General features: G+C 31.3%; 2 protein-coding genes across 13 annotated transcripts; both read right to left on the minus strand.

Moving 5' to 3' along the window:
• Window positions 1–3,500: 3,500 nt before the first annotated feature.
• On the minus strand, window positions 3,501–13,040 carry LOC110662815 (protein SLOW GREEN 1, chloroplastic). 2 transcript variants are annotated; one of them, XR_009147806.1, is made up of 3 exons: window positions 11,843–13,040; window positions 7,801–7,877; window positions 3,501–3,745 (listed from the first exon to the last, which is right to left on the minus strand). XR_009147806.1 is itself a non-coding variant. In XM_021821943.2 (2 exons), exon 1 carries the CDS (start codon window positions 12,919–12,921, stop codon window positions 11,866–11,868), a length of 1,056 nt encoding a protein of 351 aa, XP_021677635.2. In that variant the 5' UTR covers window positions 12,922–13,040; the 3' UTR covers window positions 7,573–7,877; window positions 11,843–11,865. The 2 variants fall into 2 exon arrangements, 1 of the variants encoding a protein (XP_021677635.2); XM_021821943.2 differs by lacking the exon at window positions 3,501–3,745 and having other exon boundaries at window positions 7,573–7,877.
• A 1,070-nt stretch (window positions 13,041–14,110) lies between these two features.
• Window positions 14,111–18,223, minus strand: LOC110662814 (pentatricopeptide repeat-containing protein At5g42450, mitochondrial). Of its 11 annotated transcripts, none has more exons than XM_058144694.1 (4): window positions 16,511–18,223; window positions 15,192–15,278; window positions 14,982–15,023; window positions 14,111–14,616 (listed from the first exon to the last, which is right to left on the minus strand). In XM_058144694.1, the coding sequence occupies exon 1, from the start codon at window positions 18,098–18,100 to the stop codon at window positions 16,523–16,525; it is 1,578 nt and encodes a 525-aa protein (XP_058000677.1). In that variant the 5' UTR covers window positions 18,101–18,223; the 3' UTR covers window positions 14,111–14,616; window positions 14,982–15,023; window positions 15,192–15,278; window positions 16,511–16,522. The 11 variants fall into 11 exon arrangements, with proteins under 11 accessions (XP_058000677.1, XP_058000674.1, XP_058000672.1 ...); XM_058144691.1 differs by having other exon boundaries at window positions 14,111–14,685; XM_058144689.1 differs by having other exon boundaries at window positions 14,111–14,774.
• Window positions 18,224–21,930: the final 3,707 nt, after the last annotated feature.

The following is a 21,930-nucleotide window of genomic DNA, read 5'->3' on the forward strand; positions in this document are numbered from 1 at the left end:
TAGACAAAGCCCTTCTACAGATGAAGAGAAGGAAGATATGGACAAGGACCCGTACACTTCGACAGTTGAAAGTTTGATGTATGCCATGGTTTGTACATGGCCAGATATTAATCATTTAGTTGGAGTATTGAGTCAGTTTCTTTCAAATATAGGAAAGGAACATTGGGTTATAGTGAAATGGATTTTCAGATATCTTCATGGGTTGTAGTGAAATGGATCTTTAGATATCTTCATGGAACTTCAAAAATATATTTATGTTTTGGAGATTCCAATCCTATGCTAATAGGTTAAATAGATGCAGATATGGCTAGTGATGTTGACTCAAGAAAGTCTACATTAGGATATCTAATTTCATTTGCAAGGGGAGTTGTGTCATGGTAGTCAAAGTTATAGAAATGTGTTGCTCCATCCACTACTGAAGCAGAGTTTATTGCTACAACGAAAGCATATAAAGAGTTGCTATGGATGAAAAGTTCTTGAGAGAACTTGGTGTCCATCAGGAAAAGTATTAATTGTTCTATGACAGTCAAAGTGCTATTCTCCTTGAAAAAAAAAATTCCTCCTTCCATTCAAGATCAAAACATATCAATATGAGATATCACTAGATCAGAGCTGTATAAGAGAAGGAGATGCAACTGTTGCTTGAGAAGATCCATACAGATGAAAATGAATCAGACGTGTGACATTCTTCCAAGAGAAACGTTTGAATACTATTGGTTGATAGCAAGAATGGTGGAGTTCTCCACGTAGTCAGGAGGGGGAGAATTGTTGGGCAGTGGGTCTCTCCTCATAAAGGGTGCTCACCATGAAATTGTGGCTACCAATTTTCTAAAAAAAAAAAAAAAAAAAAAAAATCAAAAGTAAAAGTTTATGGCTACTATGAAGTTTGGTAGCACCCAAATTGATGATATGCAATTCGAGATTGCACTTATTTTTAGAAGTTCAGAAAATAAGAATTCAATTTGAATTTGTATTTCTTTACTTATAAATAGGCAATAGCTCAACCATTTTCAGTTGCTCAAATTCTTGAAGGGTAATCCAAAACTTGTAGCTTTGAGAAAATTAAGAGAGAATTTATGTGAGTTTTTGAAAAGTTTCCTTAAACAAAGGGGGACACAAAATTAGTGAGAAAATTATTATGGGCATTTTAAGAAACACCTTGAGTGATACTATTTTTTTATTAATATCTTTTATAAAAAGTTCTTTGTGTATCTACTATTCGTAACAATGGAAAATTTATTCGGAATTTGGCATGTGAATATAGCTCAAAATTCAAAGTAAACCACATTAAATTTTTATGAATTATTTTCATTAATTATTACTCTAGTATTTAATTTCCCATACAAGAAGTATTAAAACACTGATCCAACAAGTGGTATCAGACTGGCACACCAAAATCCCATTCCTACTCACAAAATTACCAACACATGAGACGGCAAACGAATTGATTTAAAAAAAAAAATTGAATATAAATTTTATTTGTTTAAGTATTATATAAAAATGATTTTATTTAGAATTGGGGGTAGCAAACTTGCCATCTATATATGAATTTGTAGACTTGCTGCAAAGCCAAATTAAGAAGAGTGCCCTATGTTTCTATTACCACAGAAGATCACATACATAGAATTTATCCACAAATTGTATGATATCTTTCATCTTTTGGAAGAGTGAGACCTGACCTAACCCACATAACTAGAATTGTCATAGTTTGAAGTTGACATTTAGCAACTCAATCCAATCCATTTTTAGATGCTTGATTTTGCTAATCTACACTTAACATCAATGTCAAATTCAAGGGATGTGAAAGCATGAAATTGGGTGAACCTGGATACTTTAGTGTCATCAAGATATAATTAAACAAAAATCTTTTATATTAATTAATTTCTTAATTAAGGGAGTTGCTAATTCCAACAATAAAACAAGTTTGCATTGTAGAGGCTTTAGAATTTCATTCTGTCAAATTATTGGTCCCACAACATTGATATGCCATAATTTTAATATTAATTTTATCAAAACAATGACAGTTTATAATTGTGATAAAAAAATAATAATAACTTTTACCCAAATTCATATAATTTTTAAAAGAATTAGACAAAATTATTAAAAGATCCATGTAATTTTAAAACAAGCATATTTATATGTTTTAATAAATTTTGTATGGTTAGGCCCGGACATGAATCCAAAATGACCCTATTCAATTTGGCAGGACCCGACCCAAAAGAAAACAGAAACCTCAACCTGCATTTGCTTAGAAAGTGGGACCTAATACAAGACAATGAATGGAGGGAGAATCTCTTAGGACTAAGTATTCAGTTCAAATCAAATCAAACCGAATCAAATTATAAAAATTGAATTAACTGAATTATTATATCTTAAAAATCAAACCGAATCAAAATGAATGAAAAACCAAACCAAATCGCTCTATTTCAATTTGAATCAATTTGAACCGATCAGTTTTTGAATTTCGATAGATTTTTTAATTTAGACTTGATTTTTAAGTTATTTAATCTAATTTTGACATTGATTTGAACCTAACAACCATTAATAAATGGAATTAAACAATTTAGATATATATAAAATTACATATATTTCATAATTCCTTATAAAAATAAATCAATTTAAAAATCAATAAAGTAGTTTAGTTCAACTGATTTTTTACTCTTTAAAATCGAACCGAACCCAAATAACTGAAATTCTTAAAATACAAAACCAAATCAAACTCAATTATCTTAAAAACCGAACCGAATTATCAAATTAAGGCGATTTGATTTGATTTATTTGGTTCAAACTGAATAGTGTAAACCCTTAGAATCTCCGTGCATAAACTTAATTGGTTACTTAACCATGCATCACAAAAATATCCTCAACCACACTCATCCAACATTTGAACCACAATGTCAGCAATTGCAGAATGTGGGTGGCAGTGGGGTGAAAATTGGCACTGTGTAGAGTTTGATCAGTAGACTGCCCATGTTTACCTCAAACAATAAAAAGAGGCAATGATATGCATTGGCTAGTGCATGTGCAATATAAGATGGCAATCCACAACCTTTTATAAAGCAAACATGCCTTGAAGCATGTTCAAATGGCTTTGTTTTGTTTGTAAAATAGAACAAATTAGTAATGAAATAACTATTTTGAGTCATCCAATGTGTGTGGAATTTGTACACCACAAATTCCATATTTGAAATTTGAACTGACGTAGACATTTCAGCATGGAACCATGCGTGATGAGACCAGAATTAAAGATTTCATCAAGTATTTACCCACTACAAACAGAACCTACTCAATTGTTGTGCTTCAACCAGAACTTTTATGTTATCAAATTCTGACTGGTTCCAGCTCACCATGCAAAAGAAGTACATTAAAACAGAAGTGCCTGGAACCTATCCTGCTAATGATCCCAATGTTCAGACTGCATGCATGTTAGCTCTCAAAACACTTTTTCCCCCAATCAGCAGGTGTGGCCACAACACAACTAGTATTTATGAACATAATACTTATCATGCAAATTCACCATTCGAGTTAATATATAAGAATACTGTCTCCATAAGAAGAATGCAGATGCCTTAAATGTGATGCTTACCATACAATGAAACTGATCAAATCAATAAATAACCTCAGCTGCAGACAACTGAATAAATTTTCAGAAACTGAAATTAATGTGGGATTCATGGAAAGGCAAGACCAGCAACAAATAAAGTTCTCTCTCTTTTGAGGTTTCCACTTGTACAATAATTAGCATCTGAGATGAAGCGAACTATATGTAATGATTAATTCACATTTGAGTTATTTAATAAACAAAAATGCTACACAGCTCAAATTGAGCTAGCTCAAAATGGCATATTAGTAATTAAATTGAAACTCATTACCATTTTACCCTTTTAATATATGAGCCATTTATGATGACTTGTGAGCTATTTAGCTCATTTATAAGCCACTTGACTATAAAATCTCTTCATTTAATATCTACTCACCAAACAACATTTTCCAATGTCAAATTAAGATGCTAGCAGTTTTTGGAACTCTAAAAATTAATGCTATGGGAAATATACAAATTTAGAGATATTGTATACTATAAGTTATTACATATAATATATTTGTTATAAGATAAAATATATTGATTTTTAATGATAAGTTATACTATAAGTTATATTTATTTTTTTTAACTTGAAATATAATATAAATTTGATATATATTAATTGAAATGAAGTAAATAGCATTTCAAAAATGAAATTAAATATTATAACAATAAATATTGATATTAAAGTATCATATTAAAATTGGTTTGAAATTTGATAGTGGTGTTAGAGTGATAATGATGGCGGTGGTTGATTAGTGTAGGTAGGGTGACGGTCAAACTAGTTATATTTATATTTTTTCAGTATATAAAATATTAAAATATGATATAAATTTCACTATATATATTTTAAATCATATATACTCCATAAACACTCAAATCACCACGGTTTACAATCACCACTATTATCGTTATTTAAATCATTTACTTACAAATTATATGAATATAGATAGATATAAATGTAAAAATAAATATTACTTGACATGATATACACTTTTAACAAATAAAATTTATATTTTCGAAAAAAATATTATATATATATATATATATATATATATATATATATATATATATATACAAACACACACATTAGAGCTTGTATAATATATATATTTCATGCAATAAAATGTTGGATGAGGGCAAGTAGCCTGATTGGCATAGAAGCATGCATCTCAGCGTGGTTCAAGGTTTGAGCCCTCTCTATATTAGATATTATTTTTTTCCATTTATAAGCACACCTAACACAATACGTTCTTTATATATATATATATATATATTTTCGTTGATTTGAAAAGCGGATGAGGGCTAATAGCCCGATTGCACATGCTCCCAAGCATAAGGTAGAGGGTTCAGGGTTCGAATCTTTCCTTTGCCCTTTTTTTTTTATTTATGATTCTTTATAATTCTTTTCATTAAAAAATATAATATTAAACTGTAATAATTGGAAGTATTTTTAAACCCTAATTAACACTTTTCCTTAAAATTATAATATAACAAATGTTTAGATTTAAAATTATAAGATATATATAAATCATTTACTTATATACATCTAGTTTTATAGTATTAACATCACTTCACTACTATTAGAATAATCACCTATACAACGATCAATAGTTAAATCAGTACCACCGCTATAATCACCACGTATACAATATTACCACCATTATTATCATTAAATCATTGTTTTTAATTTAAATATAGAGAGAGATAGTCAAAGATATTTAGAGAATGATAGAAATAAAATGAATTATAGATAGAGATATTAAGATTATCACATATATATATAAAGATAAATAGAGGGAGAGAGAGATAAAGATGTGGAGAGAGATATATAGAAATGCATAAATCAATATATGTGTTGATTTCAAAATCAACACATATATTGATTTATACATTTCTATATATCATATATATAAAGATAAATAGAGGAAGAGAGAGATAAAGATGTGGAGAGAAATATATAGAAATGCATAAATCAATATGTGTTGATTTATTGATTTATGCATTTCTATATATCTCTCTCCACATCTTTATCTCTCTCCCTCTATTTATTTTTATATATATGATAATCTTAATATATCTATCTATAACTCATTTTATTTCTATCATTCTCTAAATATCTTTGACTATCTCCCTCTATATTTAAATTAAAAGCAATGATTTAATGATGATAATGGTGGTAATATTGTACACGTGGTGATTATAGCGGTGGTGCTGATTTAACTATTGATAGTTGTATATGTGACTATTCTAATAGTAGTGAAGTGTTGTTAATACTATAAAACTAGGTGTATATAAGTAAATGATTTATATATATATATCTTATAATTTTAAATTTAAATATTTGTTATATTATAATTTTAAGGAAAAGTGTTAATTAGGGTTTAAAAATACTTCCAATTATTATAGTTTAATATTATATTTTTTAATGAAAAGAATTATAAAGAATCACAAAAGAGGAAAAAAAAAAAAAGGGACAAATGAAGGGATCGAATCCTAAACCCTCTACCTTATGCTTGGGAGCATATGCCAATCGAACTATTAGCTCTCATCCGATAAATTTTTGTATACACACACACACACACACACACACACACAAGAGTTATTTCAAAATCAACACATATTGATTTATACATTTCTATATATCTCTCTCCCTCTATTTATCTTTATATATATGATAATCTTAATATCTCTGTCTATAGCTCTTTTTATTTCTATTATTCTCTAAATATCTTTAACTAGCTCCCTCTATATTTAAATTAAAAACAATAATTTAGTGATGATAATCGTGATAATATTGTACACGTGGTGATTGTAGCAGTGATGTTGATTTAACGATTGATCGTTGTATAGGTGATTATTCTAATAGTAGTGAAGTGGTGTTAATACTGTAAAACTAGGTATATATAAATATTTGATTTATATATATCTTATAATTTTAAATCTAAAAATTTGTTATATTATAATTTTAAGGAAAAATGTTAATTAGGATTTAAAAATACTTACAATCATCATAATTTAATATTATATTTTGGAATGAAAATAATTATAAAGAATCACAAAAGAAAAAAAAAGGGACAAATGGAGGGATCGAACCCTAAAACCTCTATCTTATGCTTGGGAGCATGTGCCAATCGAACTATTAGCCCTCATCCACTTTTTAAATCAACGAAAAAATATATATACATATATAAAGAATATATTGTGTTAGGTGCGCTTATAAATGGAAAAAAATGACATTTGACATAAGGAGGGCTCGAACCCTGAACCGCACTGGAATGCGTACTTCTATGCCAGTCGGGCTATTTACTCTCATTTAACATTTTATTGCATGAAATATATATATATTATACAAGCTCTAATGTGTATATATATTATTTTTTTCGAAAATATAAATTTTATTTGTCAAAATTATATATCATGTCCAGTAATATTTATTTTTACATTTATATCTAATTCTTCTCTGCAATCTAATTCATTATGCTAGCTCATCACTGCTGCATGTAGTAGCTCATATGTGCATGCATTAATGCAATAGACACACTTCTCGAATCATCAGTTCTTGAATGGTGTGCATGGCTGCAAGCAATAATAGCTTATTGCATGCACACTTTCCTTTGCATGAGCCATTAAATAAGCTATCTCACCAACTCCAAGCTTTGAAGTTATTTTTAAGCTATTTCCTCTCTTTCTTTTAAGGGTATAATAGTAAAACTATATACATTAGTACCATTTGAGCTAGCTCAAATTGAGCTATTTAGCAGTACTCTTTAATAAAATACAACTTCTTGAATACAAGGAAATGGCCAATTAAAATTAATAGACTGAATCATAAAAATATTAACCTGTACAAATAAGAAACAAAAAATAACAGCAACATAAATTCAACCCATCATGAAACCCAGTGCAGTGGCACATTCAGTAAAACCTAACCAGAGGGTCCAGAACAGGAAATTTGGTGCCTTTGTGTCATAACTATTTGATACATGACATTTTATATACACATTACCAAGTTGCAATATTTCATTTAATATGGCTCTATTTGGTCAGCTTGCTAGAGTTGCTCATTTTTCATTTTGAGTTTTGCTACAATAAAATTTTTAAAATAAAAAATAGCAAGCTAACAAAACACAGATTAAACAAAACCTTATCACACTTCAGTTCAAGTCAGAAAAGTATCTAGTACCAAAAAACACGAGAAAGCATGATACAAAATTTACCTTGTGAAGCCAGATCATCCAAACCTTTGACCAGGAAGAGCAGAGGCACTAGATTTCAAACTCCTGCGGTGGGCTCTCTGTCCCAAGTGTAAAGATGGCAAAAAACCTTAATGTGAAGACCAATTAATGGGAAGACAGGCAACCACAGAACAAAATAAACTGCACACAATATACTCCAAATTCCTCCAACAATCACAGAAGTTACGTGTCTCTGTCTGAAAGTTCTTACCGTCAAATTTTGTACTCCTGAATTTTGTCTTAGATCTATTCAACAAATTTATCTATTTCTAAGGTCTTCCACACCATAAATCAGAATACCATACTTCTACTTGAAGACTAATCTAAACACTAAATTTCCTTCCAGCCTAAGCCAAATGTTGTAGATTCTACATATTAACTGAATCTGCTTAAAAACACATATTGAAGCCCATTCTACCAAGACTAACATTTTTTGTTCCAATCAACAAAGAAAAATTGTCAAATGGAGCTGACAAAGGCAGGCTTCCCTAAAATTCTTATCTGAATAAAAATAATAAGTAGTTTAATATTCTCTCTGCCTTGATACGTGTTCATTCAGATTTCGGGCAATATTGTCACATGTATTTCCCAAACTTGAAAAAAGCAGCAGCAAATAGGGCAACGTGGTCAGCCTTTGCGACTCATTGCGAGGGACTGAAATGTCACATATCAGCCCTGAACACCTTCGAAACTCAAGATAACTAAAGAAGAACAGATTGGATGAGAAAAGAATAGAAGTAGATGAGAAAAGAGAAGATAAAGTAGATGAGAAGAGAAATAGATTGGATGAGAAGAGAGAGAGAATATTCAGAGATGAGAAAAGAGTATTCTTGTTTATTCATTCATGGAATAGCATGAATGAATACAGATTAGGATTCTCCTTTTATACAAGAGTAGTGCAACTGCTACAAACTAATTTTGTTATTCTAAAATACTTTCTTCTAAATTAACAACATTTTCCTCCAAAACACTTCCTACTCGACTTTTCTATTGCTTATTACTATTTCTCTTCTTTCTCCTATATATGTAACACTGAACACATTCACTTCCCCTTACATTCCTACTATGGGTGTAAACGAACCAAGCTGCTCACAAACTGCTCGAAACTTGGCTCGATTTAGCTCGAGCTCAAATTTTAGGCTCGTTTAATAAACGAGTCAAGCTTAAACTCAACAGCATTTGGCTCGAGTTTGAGTTCGAGTTCAAACTTGGCTCATTTACAAGTTCGCGAGTTGGCTTGTTAAACAGGCTCGCGATCTAACTCGGCCCGCGAACTAGATCGTGAACTAGCTTGTTTATCAAAACATTTATATTAGTAATTGTAATTTATAATATTGTAAATATATTATTTTATTTATAATTGCTCTAAAAATAATATCTAAAAATATATTATTTAAAATTATAATATAATCAATATATAATAAATAAAATATAGCTATTGTAATTTATTTTTTTAAAAAATGCAGTTAATTTCCATAAAAATAAAATAAGAATATTAAATATATGCTTTCAATATAATAAAATAATATATTATTAAATATTATACTATTATATAAAATTATGATATAATCAAAATAAAAAGTGCATTTATAAAATATACTTATTTATAATTTAAATATAATTTTTATGAAAAATAAAATTAATTTTTATATGTGAAATAAATTTAGAATATTATATAATAAATATTTTATTTATATTAAAGTACTAAATGAATAAAATATTAACTACGTAATTTTGATGGTAGTCGTACAACTTAAAACATGAATCCATCTCTCTCTCTCTCTCTCTCTCTCTATTTTGAATTTTTAGAAGAAAAAGTTTCAAGTTTAATACTAATTTATCCAATCATTATTTTTACTCTCTCTCTCTTTGCAGTCTCCCACATATTTTTTTCTATTAATACTAACTAATCTATCTATGCATTATTATTACTCTATATACTATCCCTCTCCTATTCTCTGTGTTTATAATATATATCTCTCTCTCTATACTGTAAATCTTTAAAAGGTTAAAATTCAAGTTTAACACTAGGCCATCTCACTCAGTATATACTTTCAAACTTAGATATGTGCTTTCATGATTACTATTCTACTAAATATTGTCTACTTATTCTATACAAATTAAATTATTCATATTTTAAATAGAGTATTAGTAAAAGGCATAAAGTACCAAATATAATTTGACGAGTTAAATAATCTAATATATTTAATTTTTTTGAACTGACTTAAATAAATTAAAAATAAAAATAGTTAAAACAATCAAATTATAATATATTTAAATTAAAAATTAATAAATTAATTCATTAACAGTATGAATTAATTAATAATGCAAAAGTAATACATTTTATTAGAATAACATTAAAAAATAAAATAATAATTTAATTATAATTACATAAAGTTAATAGTGTAATTTTAAAACTACGTAGTTTTGATTCAAAAGTATATTGTATTTAATTGAAAGAATAAAGAATAATTAATTTTATTTGAACTATGGTGCTGTTATAATTTGTGTTATTTTAAAATTAGTTGCAATGTGTTTTAAACTATTTTTTCTTGTTATTTTCCATTTTTAATGACTATGGACTCATGTAATAATATATTATGAAAATAATTGTGAGTTAAAATAGATACAATAACAGTCGAGCTCGAGCTCAGGCTCGAGCTTATCGAACTCGAGCTTGAGTTTAAGCTTACTGAGCTCGCATTCGAATTTGTTTTAATAATCTCATCGAGCTTTACATAAGCTAAACTCAAGCTTAGCTCGTTAATATAATAAACAAACTTAAAACGCGAGCTCAAATTTAATATATTTCAAATGAGCTAGCTTTAACCTTAATGTTAAAGCTCAAACCAAGCTCAAGCCTGAACCAATACCAAGGAGCCGAGCTTGAACAAGCCAAAGCTCGGCTTGGCTTGGCTTGGCTTATTTTTATATGAACAAATTATAACAGTGATTCTAGGTCATAGTTCAAATTATAACAGCACCATAGTTCAAATATGCTGATATATGCACCATAGTTATAATTTGTTCAAATTTGTTCTATATGCTGATATATGCACCATAGTTATAATTTGTTCTAACCTAGAATTTGACCTAGTGATTCTAGTTATAATTTGTTCAAATTAACAGCACCATAGTTATAATTTGTTCAAATTTGAACAGTCCTACCATGGCAAGTCAAAAAGAGAATCACTAGGTCATGAAGAAAATGTTGAACTCAGGTGAGGGATAAATAGAAATAATAGGTTATATTGAGTAGCTTTACAGTTCACAAGCTTCAAGAAAATAAATCAGAAAGGAATCAAGGAGAGTTTTAAATGCATACTTTAGCAATTGGGCAGAATGATAGCAAAAATCAGTTTCAGGTGAAGTCAATATCACCAAACAAGCTAAAGGATCAAACAAGAATGCAATTGAAGGCACAGGTGCTTCATCCTGCTATTTCAACTTATTGGCATAAAAAATGAACCTAAGATGGGAGGCTTCTAAATATGTAAACCAACTATCAAATGAGCAAATGCGTTTACAGCCTTAATTAGGATAGAACGTAGAACATGCAACAACATGAAAAAATAAAAACTTCTATACCTGCCACCTGTGAAAGAAAATAATTCAAACCTACTGTAGATTTAACGAGCATTTTCTAAAATGATTCATTCCCACATAAATGAATATAGCATTTTCTAAAACTTCTACCGTAGATTATGAAATGTTTATATTTTATTTTAAACTTCATTTTTCATATATGCTGATATATGCATTAAGGTTTGGAATCAATTGGTTATGAATACTATATCCTGTATCTAAATAACTAGCATGTCCAATTCTGTACCACTTTCTACTTAGAGCATATTGAAGATTGCCATCCAAACAAACAACAGATATTCACTGAGATTACTTGTAACCAGATGCTAAGTGAAATCTTTATAAAAACTACTATCCAAGCATTTAACAAAACCCAAAAAAACGAAAAAAAGAAAAAAAGAAAAAAAAAAGAAGAAGAAAACTTGCTATTAAACCTCACCTAAATTTATTTTCCCATTTCTCTCAAATACTCGACCCTGCTCCCTCCCTTTGGACCTTCTCCGGGAAGAACTTTGTTGAAAACATGTTATCAAGGAAAAACTCCCTGTAAGGGTGATTCTTAGGCACAAGCTTCCTAAACTGCTCAAATTTTTTCTCCGCCTCATCTTTCTTCCTCAACAGAGTATATATAATTCCCTGACACAAGTATGGCCTAAAATCCCTTGGCTCCTCCTTAACCAACTCCTCATAAACCTTCAAAGCATCCACATATTTCTCCTCCATCACTCTAATTTGTGCAATTAATAACTTAAAATCCCTCAAGTCAGATTCTTTCTTCTCTTTCTTGCATTTATCCATCGCTGCTTCAATTCTTTTTATCACCTGATTCAATGAATCCCCGGATTCAAAATGCACCATCACTAGACCGTGATAAGCCTCCACCCGAAGAGGATCTTTCTCTAGTATTTCCTCGAATCCCTTTCTCGCCAATTCAAATTCTCCACTGTAGCTATAAATTTGAGGTTTTAGCAACGGCCACTCATCCTCATTGGGCTCCAGCTCGATTAAGCGGTCCACGACTTCGATTGCTCCAAGAAGCTTCCGGGCTTTGATCCTCACCTCCATGAGAGATCGTAGAGCTTCAGTATCATCAGGATGTCGAGCCAAATGCTGCTCAAGGTCTCGTTCTTGTTCTTCATATGATACATTTTCCTTCGATGATTCCTTGGTGGGTTCAACCGTGGCCGGCTCGGCAACCGGGGCAGCAATTGCTGGTTTAGCCTGGAGTCGCAAGAAGAGGATTGCAGCAGCGCAAGTGAGAGTGATGCAAGTGGTTTTGAGGAGAGGGTTTAGGGTTTGAAGAAGAGAAGGTTGAGGGGTTTGCGATGTTTTATAGAGTGAAGCGCGAGAAGATGAGACTCTAATGGAGGAAAAATTGAACGGTGGTGATGATGATGATAGCGGAGGAGGGGTTCTGAAGGAAAGGGAAAATATGGGTTTGGAGAAGGATGGACGGTGGGGATTAAGGGAGAAATGAGAGGGTTGAGAAGGAAAGTGCAATTTAGCAATAGAATCCATGTTTGTTAGAGAGTAAAACTGCAGAGGAAGCTAAAACCCTGACGTTTATGGGAAGGATACTACAGTCTACAGAAGAAGAGAATGTTCAAAACCCGGACAAGAGGAATACGCCATTTTTGTTGTTTTTTTTGACCGAGGAGAAGTATCGAACGGTGCCGTTTCTTCCTGTGCTTAAATATTTTTATAAGATTATTAAAATTTTAAATTATAAAATTAATAAAAATGTTTTATATAAATTATTAATTAAAATATATAAAAATAAACAAATTTAAGCAGTATTCAGATAATCGTAATTAGATTTGTAGCAGATGCAAATATTAATAATTTAGAATAAATTTTACTTACATTTGAGATGTACTCAAATATTGAAATTGTAAATTAAATTTAAATATTATCATTCCTATATTAAATTGTTCTAATGATAAACGACTCACAATCTAACAAGATTAAGCCCCAATCATTGGGGTTGTGTGTTTCTGTTTGCTAATAATAGTGATTTTAGAAATTATTAACTATTTTATTAGTTATTAATTATTAAATATTAGTTTTTTAATAATTAATCTAAAAGTTAAGCGATCGTTTTGTATAAATCACTCTCTCAATCTTTAAATACTACCATAAACACTACACTATAATATAAATAACAAATGTTAGTCAAAACACTAAATCTTACCTTAAATGTTATTATCAAATATGTTCTACATTAATAATGAAGTGATTGATTTATAATGTGAAATGTTAAAAATTTAAAGTTCTATTTATTTTATAGAAAATAATTTATATAAAAAAATATTTTTTATAAAAAATATGAAAATAATTTTTTATTATTTAATTATAATATTAAATTAATAATACACATTTATATAATAGATATATATAATTATTTTTACATTTTAATAAAATTATCAAATTAAAATATGAAAAGTCATTTTCTTTAAATGCAACATAATTTTCTTTAGTTAGGAAAATATTTTTTGTTAATTTTTTTTATAAAAAAAAACCTTAATTTTACTAACTCCTAATTTAGAAAAATCTTTTATGCGTTAAAAATTTAATTCTAATACAAGGAAGATACAACCAATACTAACCAAAATTTAAGAAACAAAGACATTATTTGATTAGCTATTGGTAATTAACAATTAATAATTAAATATTAGTGGTTAATGGCTAATAGTTGGAGAGCCATAAATTAACAACTAGAAATGGTACGTGTTGAAAATGTTGAAGTTCAGAAGTTCAATGCCCTTTCTGCGGCCTTGCACAACAAGGAATTGAGGACTAACAGGGCATCAAAGAGTTACAAAATGAAGCTGCATGAGAGGATTACAATAGAAAGACATATCCCGAAGAGCTAAGGAAGCTATGCTATGAGGAGCTTGGTTACCATTTCTTTTTACAAAGAAGAAGGATAGCTGATCAAAAGATTCAGGTAAGAGTGATGATATCCTGCAGCACTCCCTGAATTGCTAGGGGCTTAATTCCTCCTCGAAGAGCTTGGATAATTGAAGGGGAATCCCCTTCTAAAACAACCTTCGTAAAGCCTTTTGAATTGGTCAGGAGATAGCTTCCCCGCATGCCAGACTTTCTAGAATAAGAGGTTCCAAAATGGCCGAAAACTTCCTGCAAGACCATCCACATGGAAGACCTCGGCAGCAAAAGCAGCTGTCGAACCTTCATTGTTCTTTGCATCACAAGCTGCATCAAAGTATAGCTTGATGAAATCCCTTGAAGGAGGAATGAATTGATCTGTGGCAGGGATGGTTTCTGCAATGACCCAAGATTAAGGTACTATAATGTTAAATTGGTTTATGACCTGCCTCCTATTGCCATTTTTAGTTTGACCATAGACATTTCTGGAAAAGAAAAAAAAAATTGTTTCCAGGTTAAAATTTTTTTCAGGAAGCTTATATAGAAAATATGTCACTAAAGTATCCACAAATAATAAAGGAAGAATGCTCAGGAATTATTTTCCAAAGAAACAAAGGAGTACTAAATACAACTCATTTCATTCTAGGAAATGTCACCCACTTAATTAGGTAGGAGAATGTGCAGACAATGACCTGATTGTCCTTGATGATGAAATCCAAGCAAAACAGAATAGTCCGCATGAAGGAATTTACAAAATTTTAGTAGGTAGTTTTTTTATTCCTCTTTTTCTTTTTTCATCAAATATATAATAATCTTATCAAAAATCAAATATATAGTAATGTTATGAAGTCATAAAGTACAATTACATTGCGACGATCTTGAATGCAATTGTGCAAACTCACCTCTTCCATACCTTGAGTTGCGATGATCTTGAATGTAGTTGTGCAAACTCACCTCTTCCACAACTTGCGAAACTTTATGAACTGCCTCTGCAGGAAATAAGTGTTATATTTAGATAAGTAATTTTTCTTCAGGAAAAAAAAAAGAAAAAAAAAAGAAAATAGAGAGAGAGAGAGTAGTTTTTCTTCAGGAAAAAAAAAAAAAAAAAAAAGAGGAGAGAGAGAGAGAGAGAGAGCTAGTGATTGTGAGAGAGTATAAATCATGGACAACAAATTATAAAGGCTCATAAAGCAACTCCAGTAAAGCGTTGGATAGATCACACATTATCTCTTTTAAGAGAATTCCCCAAAGATAATAATTTATATCTTCCCACTTGATTTATACATGACTTAAAAGGAACATCTACTCCTTCCAGCAAGGAGAAAAAAGGAAGAAGAAGAAGAAGAAGAAAAAGAAGAAGAAAGTAGGCTGCAAGGCCCTGTAAAGTACTTAGAATGATAGCACCTAGAATTTAACTATGACAAAGAATTGAGACGTGGCAGGTCAGAAACTTTTGACCTGCCCATCACTATCCCTATGTTAGCGGGATGTGTAGTTATATTTAGTTATTGACCCAAGTTTGAAATACAGGGATTGGCAGCCAACATCAAGCCAAGAAAACAGTTATCAGGTTCTGCACCAAAATCCAACAGATTTAAACGAAGATTTGGCTTTGTACCTGCTCAATAGTACAAGAGGGAACACTCATCCAAATATTGGAACCCAGAACTGAAAGGAAACTCACCTTTATTATTTAGCTTCAGTTGAAGATTTAGAAACATATATGCCAAATTGCAGCTCCACACACATCAGCAGACCAACAAATAAATATGCAACCAATGAAAATAAATTTCCTCAAAGTACGTGCATAAAGGTTATAAAAAAGATTACTCCATAGGCATTCTAAGTTTATCAATCTCTTCAGCAATACTGTAAATCCATCAATCTAATGAGGCATAACTTTTATCCATGTGTATAGTTGAAAGACTTGCTGACTTTTTATGCGATAGAAAGAAAGGAATGGTGTAACAAGGTTAACACTAACTTCATCAGAGCCTAGATGAAGAATGGTGATGTTTTGAACCCATTGTAATTATTAATAGAAACAAATTTACTAGAGATTTGTCTTCTTTGTTTGGTCAAGTTAAATGCACAAAGCCACAAACAAATTATAAAACATTATAAGCAGCACAATGATTTAACATCCAGCTAGTGTTGTTATAAAGTTGAACAAACTTCCAATTACTGTTCTCACAGAAAAATCAATGGTGAGAAACCTTACTTTAAAGCTCCATTAACAGTCTGGCACTTCATTATCTCTTAACTGTTCAGTGCAAAACTTCAAGACTCTGTAAATGTCATCCTTTTGGTAATGACTCCTATCACTGTTGACAAAGACATGAACTTTGCTTCTAATTTCAATCCAACTACAACCTGGAACCCTCTTCAATCCCTTCTCCTTCATTTCTTTTCTTATTCTTGACACATTCTGCCATCTGCCAGTAGCAGAATAAGCATTTGACAGCATTACATATGATGACACATCTTCAGGATCCAAAGCCAGGATCTTCTGTGCTGCTAACTCACCCAATTCCACATTTGAGTGGATGTGGCAGCCTCCAAGTAATGCTTTCCAAAACCCAATTCCTGGATCAAAAGGCAAAACATGAAGAAGCCCCTCAGCTTCTTTCAAACGACCAAACCGAGAGAGTAAATCAACCATACAAGCATAGTGTTCAGGTGTTAACATGTTGGGGTCCTCAACCCTAATTTGATTGAAGTACAAAGAACCCTTGTCAACAAGACCAGCATGATTACAAGCCCATAAAAGACCAAGAAGTGTAACACTATTAGGTCTCATGCCTGTAGCTCTCATCCTCTCAAAGAAGATTAAAGCATCCTCTCCCCTTCCATTCTGTGCAAAGCCACATATCAAAGCATTCCAAGATACAATATTTCTATCAGGAAGTTTATTGAAAACCAAAAGGCTATCTTCCATGCTTCCACACTTTGCATAACAGCTTATTAAAGAATTGCCAACGAACACATCAAAGTTACACGAGGACTTAACGACGCAAGCATGAAAACTTTTGCCCATCCCAAGTGCTGCTATATTTGAAACTGCACTAATGGCACAAGGAAATGTAGATGGGCCAGGCATCAAACCTTGTCTCAGCATCTCAACAAAGAGATTTACAGCCTCTTCATTTTGGCCCATTTGGCTACATCCGCCAATCATCACATTCCATGATACCACATTTCTCTCGGGCATCTCTCGGAAATGCAGAAGAGCATCCTCAATCCTACCTTGCTTCAAATACCCATGTATCAAAGTCGTGCAAGAGACCACATTAGGCTCTTGGATGTCCTCGAAAGCTTTCCGAGCTTCCTCAATTGAACTCAACTTGGCATAGAAATCTAGAATTGCACTGCCCACGAAGACAATACCGTTAACGCCCGTCTTCATTGCACAAGCATGAAATTGCTTCCCTAAACAAAGGTCTTCTAGTGCAGTTGACAAGGGAATTACAGTCCCAAAAGTGAATTCATTGGGCCTAATATTCAAAAAAAGCATTCTCGAGAAGAAATGTATAGCTTCTTTGTATCGGTGCTGCCTAACAAACCGTCCGATTGCAGTTGTTGCTGATACGACATCCAATTTGGGCGTTTCATCGAACAGTTCATCGGCATTTGACTCTGTATTTAATTTCGAGTAATCAAGCAGGGTATCCAATGAGACAAGCGAAGGTTCTGGCTTACGGGTATGAGTATGCATTTTATGGGTTTCCATGCAAGAATGGCTCCCAACTAAATTGCAAATCTTTCTAGGTGAAGTTAGGGAAAGAGACAAACTACATACACTGAGTTTCATGAGTGAGAATGGCGGGTCTTTCCTCCTTAATGATAAAAGGCGGGTCTTTCCTCCTTCTTAGCTTCGGGTGGGGTTGATTAGAGGACCGGACCACGAAAACTGGAGAGGAAAATGCCATCGGTTGTGGGCATGGCAATCGTGCAACTTATTATTTATATAAATATTTAATTAAATATAAAATATAAAATTTTTATAATAATATTTATATTTTTTATTTTTTATAAAATAAATTTAAATATTTTATAAAATTATTAAAATTTCAAAATATAAATTATTAATTAAAATAAATTTTTTATATAAAATATTAATTAAAATATATAAAATTAGATGAATTTAAATTTTTTATGAGTAATAATAATTGAATTTGAAATAGATTTAGATAATTGAAAATAAATTTTAATTGAATTTGAGATAAATTTAAATTTTAATAATATTAATCGGATTTAGATTTGAGTATGGTGATTTTCACAAGTATCTAACCGTTATCATCCTTAATCACTTAGGCATTGCAATTTACCATTTTTACAAGTTGGCATTCATTGACAAATTATTTCAAGCATCATTGTATGTAAATGTCAAGTTCTCAATTTTTTTGTGTGCTAGATTAGTCTAGCTTAAAGTCCTATTTCTCTTGGTTTTTAGCTTTTGATCAAAGAAGCAAAATTGTAGCTCTATGTCTTATTGCACTTGGGACAAAATTTCAGGTCATTCTGAGTTGTAAAAGACCAAGATATGGTCAATTTACTAAAGCTAGACAGAGTGCACTAAAATGGCAACTTTAGGTCATTTCTGGTTCTGGTAGTTTTTATACCCGAAATTGTGCAAGCTATTTGACTTGCTTATGGTCATTTCTGGGTTTTGGCGTCTTCATAAGAGTTGTAGCTCTATGTCTAATCTATTCATGATAAAACTTTCAGATAATTTGGACCTGTTTTGAGTGAGTTATGGCCAAAACACTAACTGCTGTCTAAATGGTCAATTTTCAGGCTTTCAAGTTACTAATCCGGATTTGGTCATTTCTCAAGTCACTTTCTGGACAGAATTTAAGTAGGCTTTTTTCATGAAAGTTGGCACATTTTATGCCTAGTTTCACCTCCAATTGGCCTCATACCAATTGGAGCCACACACTTAGGGTTATAGGTCCATTTGCACATTGCCCTCTACATGCTTTTCAAACACCAAACCAAACACATGTTTACCAATTACATCTTCACTTCCCCACAATATTCTGCATTTCACACTAACCAAAACCATTCAATTCTCTACATTATAGGTCAACTTGGACAAAATATAACCACTTCAAAATACACCAAATGCAGTCACAATTCACAAAGTTCAAACCCAATAATATATACACATAAATACTTCTAATTATCACACATACTTCCATTATCAATTTACATACCTTATCACTACTATTCCACACACATATATGCTGCCATTTTTTTGTACAATATTTCAACAACATTTCATGAACTTAAACACTTCAATCTTCATCATGAGGCTGTCAAAAATTTACACATACACATCAACTTCCATTTTCACTTTTCAAGCTTACCATTCAACTTCACACATGAAATTCAACTTCAATACAATTAAACATTTAAATCAACATCCAAACTACCATTTACATGCACAAATAAGTTGTAAATGGTGAAGTTCCATAGCTGCCGAAATGCTCAATCACCAACAATTCATCAAACCTCAAAAATTCTTCCATAAATCAAACAACCACAACCTTAGTTACACTTTTAATGAAACAAGAATTGAAAATAACCACTTACTTCTTTTGGACTTCTTCAAAACTCCACCAAAACTTATCTTTCTTGCTTCCTTATTGCTGTCCAAGGTGTGTAGGTAAAGATTAATGAAGGAACTTAAGTTTTTTTTTATGGCTAAATCATGGTGGACAGCAATGGAGTTCTAATGGAAGATGAATTCGACCAAGTGAATTTATGAGGAAGAAGATGATGTTGAGCTGTCCACTAAGGCCTTATATATGGCCACTTAATACATAGTTAGTGGACCACTTAATATATAATTAGTGGAGCACTAAGTTAGCTTAATGATTAATTAATTTCCAATTTCCTTCATTTGCAATTATGACACAATTCTTTCACTATTTACATTATGTACCATCATTTTAATTTTTATGATATTTTCAAGGTTTAATATCATTTATTTTTTTATGGATATTTAGGTCAAAAGATAACTCAGGGTGTCAATTTACCAAAATGCCCCTATTCGAGTTGCATTCTCGATTTTTCTGTAACACCGAGTTTTGTGGTTTTCTTGATTTCTCGTTTTTCTTTGTACTAATTAATTAATTTTTCTTTGATATTTCTAATGACATTTATACTTCAATAAGTCTTTAATTATGTCTCGAAACTAAATTTCGAGGGTTCCCTACAGTCCTGGGGTTGGCTATTGCCTGCGCCGTAACTTCCCCGTGCGGTCACCCATCCCTGCTGTCACACCCTATCCCTTATAAGGCACGACATGTTCCCGTAGCATACCTAATGAATTACCAAACTCCACCTACAGATAACCCATTAGTTATGCTACAAAGGATTTTAAAACGAACCATAACTTTTTATCTTATCAATTCTTTTGTGGAAAACTGCATGAGAATAGTTAAAATTCCATGTAAACATTCATTGAAAATAATGATAGACTAAATATTACAAAAGTTACATTTTCATAAGTCTCAAAGTAAAATACAAAATAGTTACAAACTCAAAATGAGATAGCAATGCAATGCTTTTAAATACAAACTACTCAATATCCGTACATCCATACATATAAGTACAAAATACATCCAAACGAATCACAAGGGTATACCTAACGTAAATACCCACAAACAATATCAAAATGCTGCTTTCAAGTCTCTCACTCGGCAGCCTTCTCCTTTTCCTTACCTGCGACAGCATAAAGAAGCTATCGCTGAGTATATCACTCAGTGGTGCATAACTAATAACTTTAAAACTTAAGGTAAAACTCAATTTGTCAAAGCATAATAAATCACATTTTTCTTAAGCATGAAAACTTCACAAGAGTTCTAAGTTCATAAGAGCCATTTATTTGAATAACATTGCAAATGAGAAATCATACTTCATAAATCACAATTCACAAAGCATTAGTGTTGCCAACATCAACACACGCTCGTGCCATGACACAAAATTTCACGATCGGCCGTGTTGTACACCACGACAAAGCAATCTCAACCTCACTAACCGTTATTAATGAGGGAAGGGCTAGCTAGCTAATGAGTACTCATGTAGTCTTACCCCACTAACCATTATTAATGGGAGACATAATCAATATCAATTATAAAACCCCAAGTAGCCGTTACTACTGGGGAGTTCCGAAGGGACTGTCATGCTAACTGTGGTTTCAAAATAACTTTCAAGAGTTTCTAAATCAATAATCACGTTTGCAAAATAATAGCATATTCAAATCATCATAAAACCCATAAAAGGGGTGGCAACACACAAATTCCTCAAATATAAAAGAAAAACATACCTCATTCAAAATAAACTCATTTCAAATCAAACTCATTCAAATAAACTTATTCAAATCAATTTACGAAGCTAAAACAAAGAAAAAGGTTAGTTGTGCACAAACCTTCAATGCTCTCCTTTATTGTTACCTACTTCTCCTTGTCCGTTCCAACTTCTTTTTCTACTGAAAATACACAAATAGAATACCTCAATACCAATTTCAATTGCTGCCAAGAACTCATTATATGCATGTCTAATGCATCCCAAGTTAGCTTTGAAAATTTTAGAATATTTTGGTTTTGGGACAGCTTGGTGCCCCAATTTTTGAAC

This window comes from Hevea brasiliensis, chromosome 3 (genome assembly GCF_030052815.1).
Source record: "Hevea brasiliensis isolate MT/VB/25A 57/8 chromosome 3, ASM3005281v1, whole genome shotgun sequence".
Lineage (NCBI taxonomy): Eukaryota > Viridiplantae > Streptophyta > Magnoliopsida > Malpighiales > Euphorbiaceae > Hevea > Hevea brasiliensis.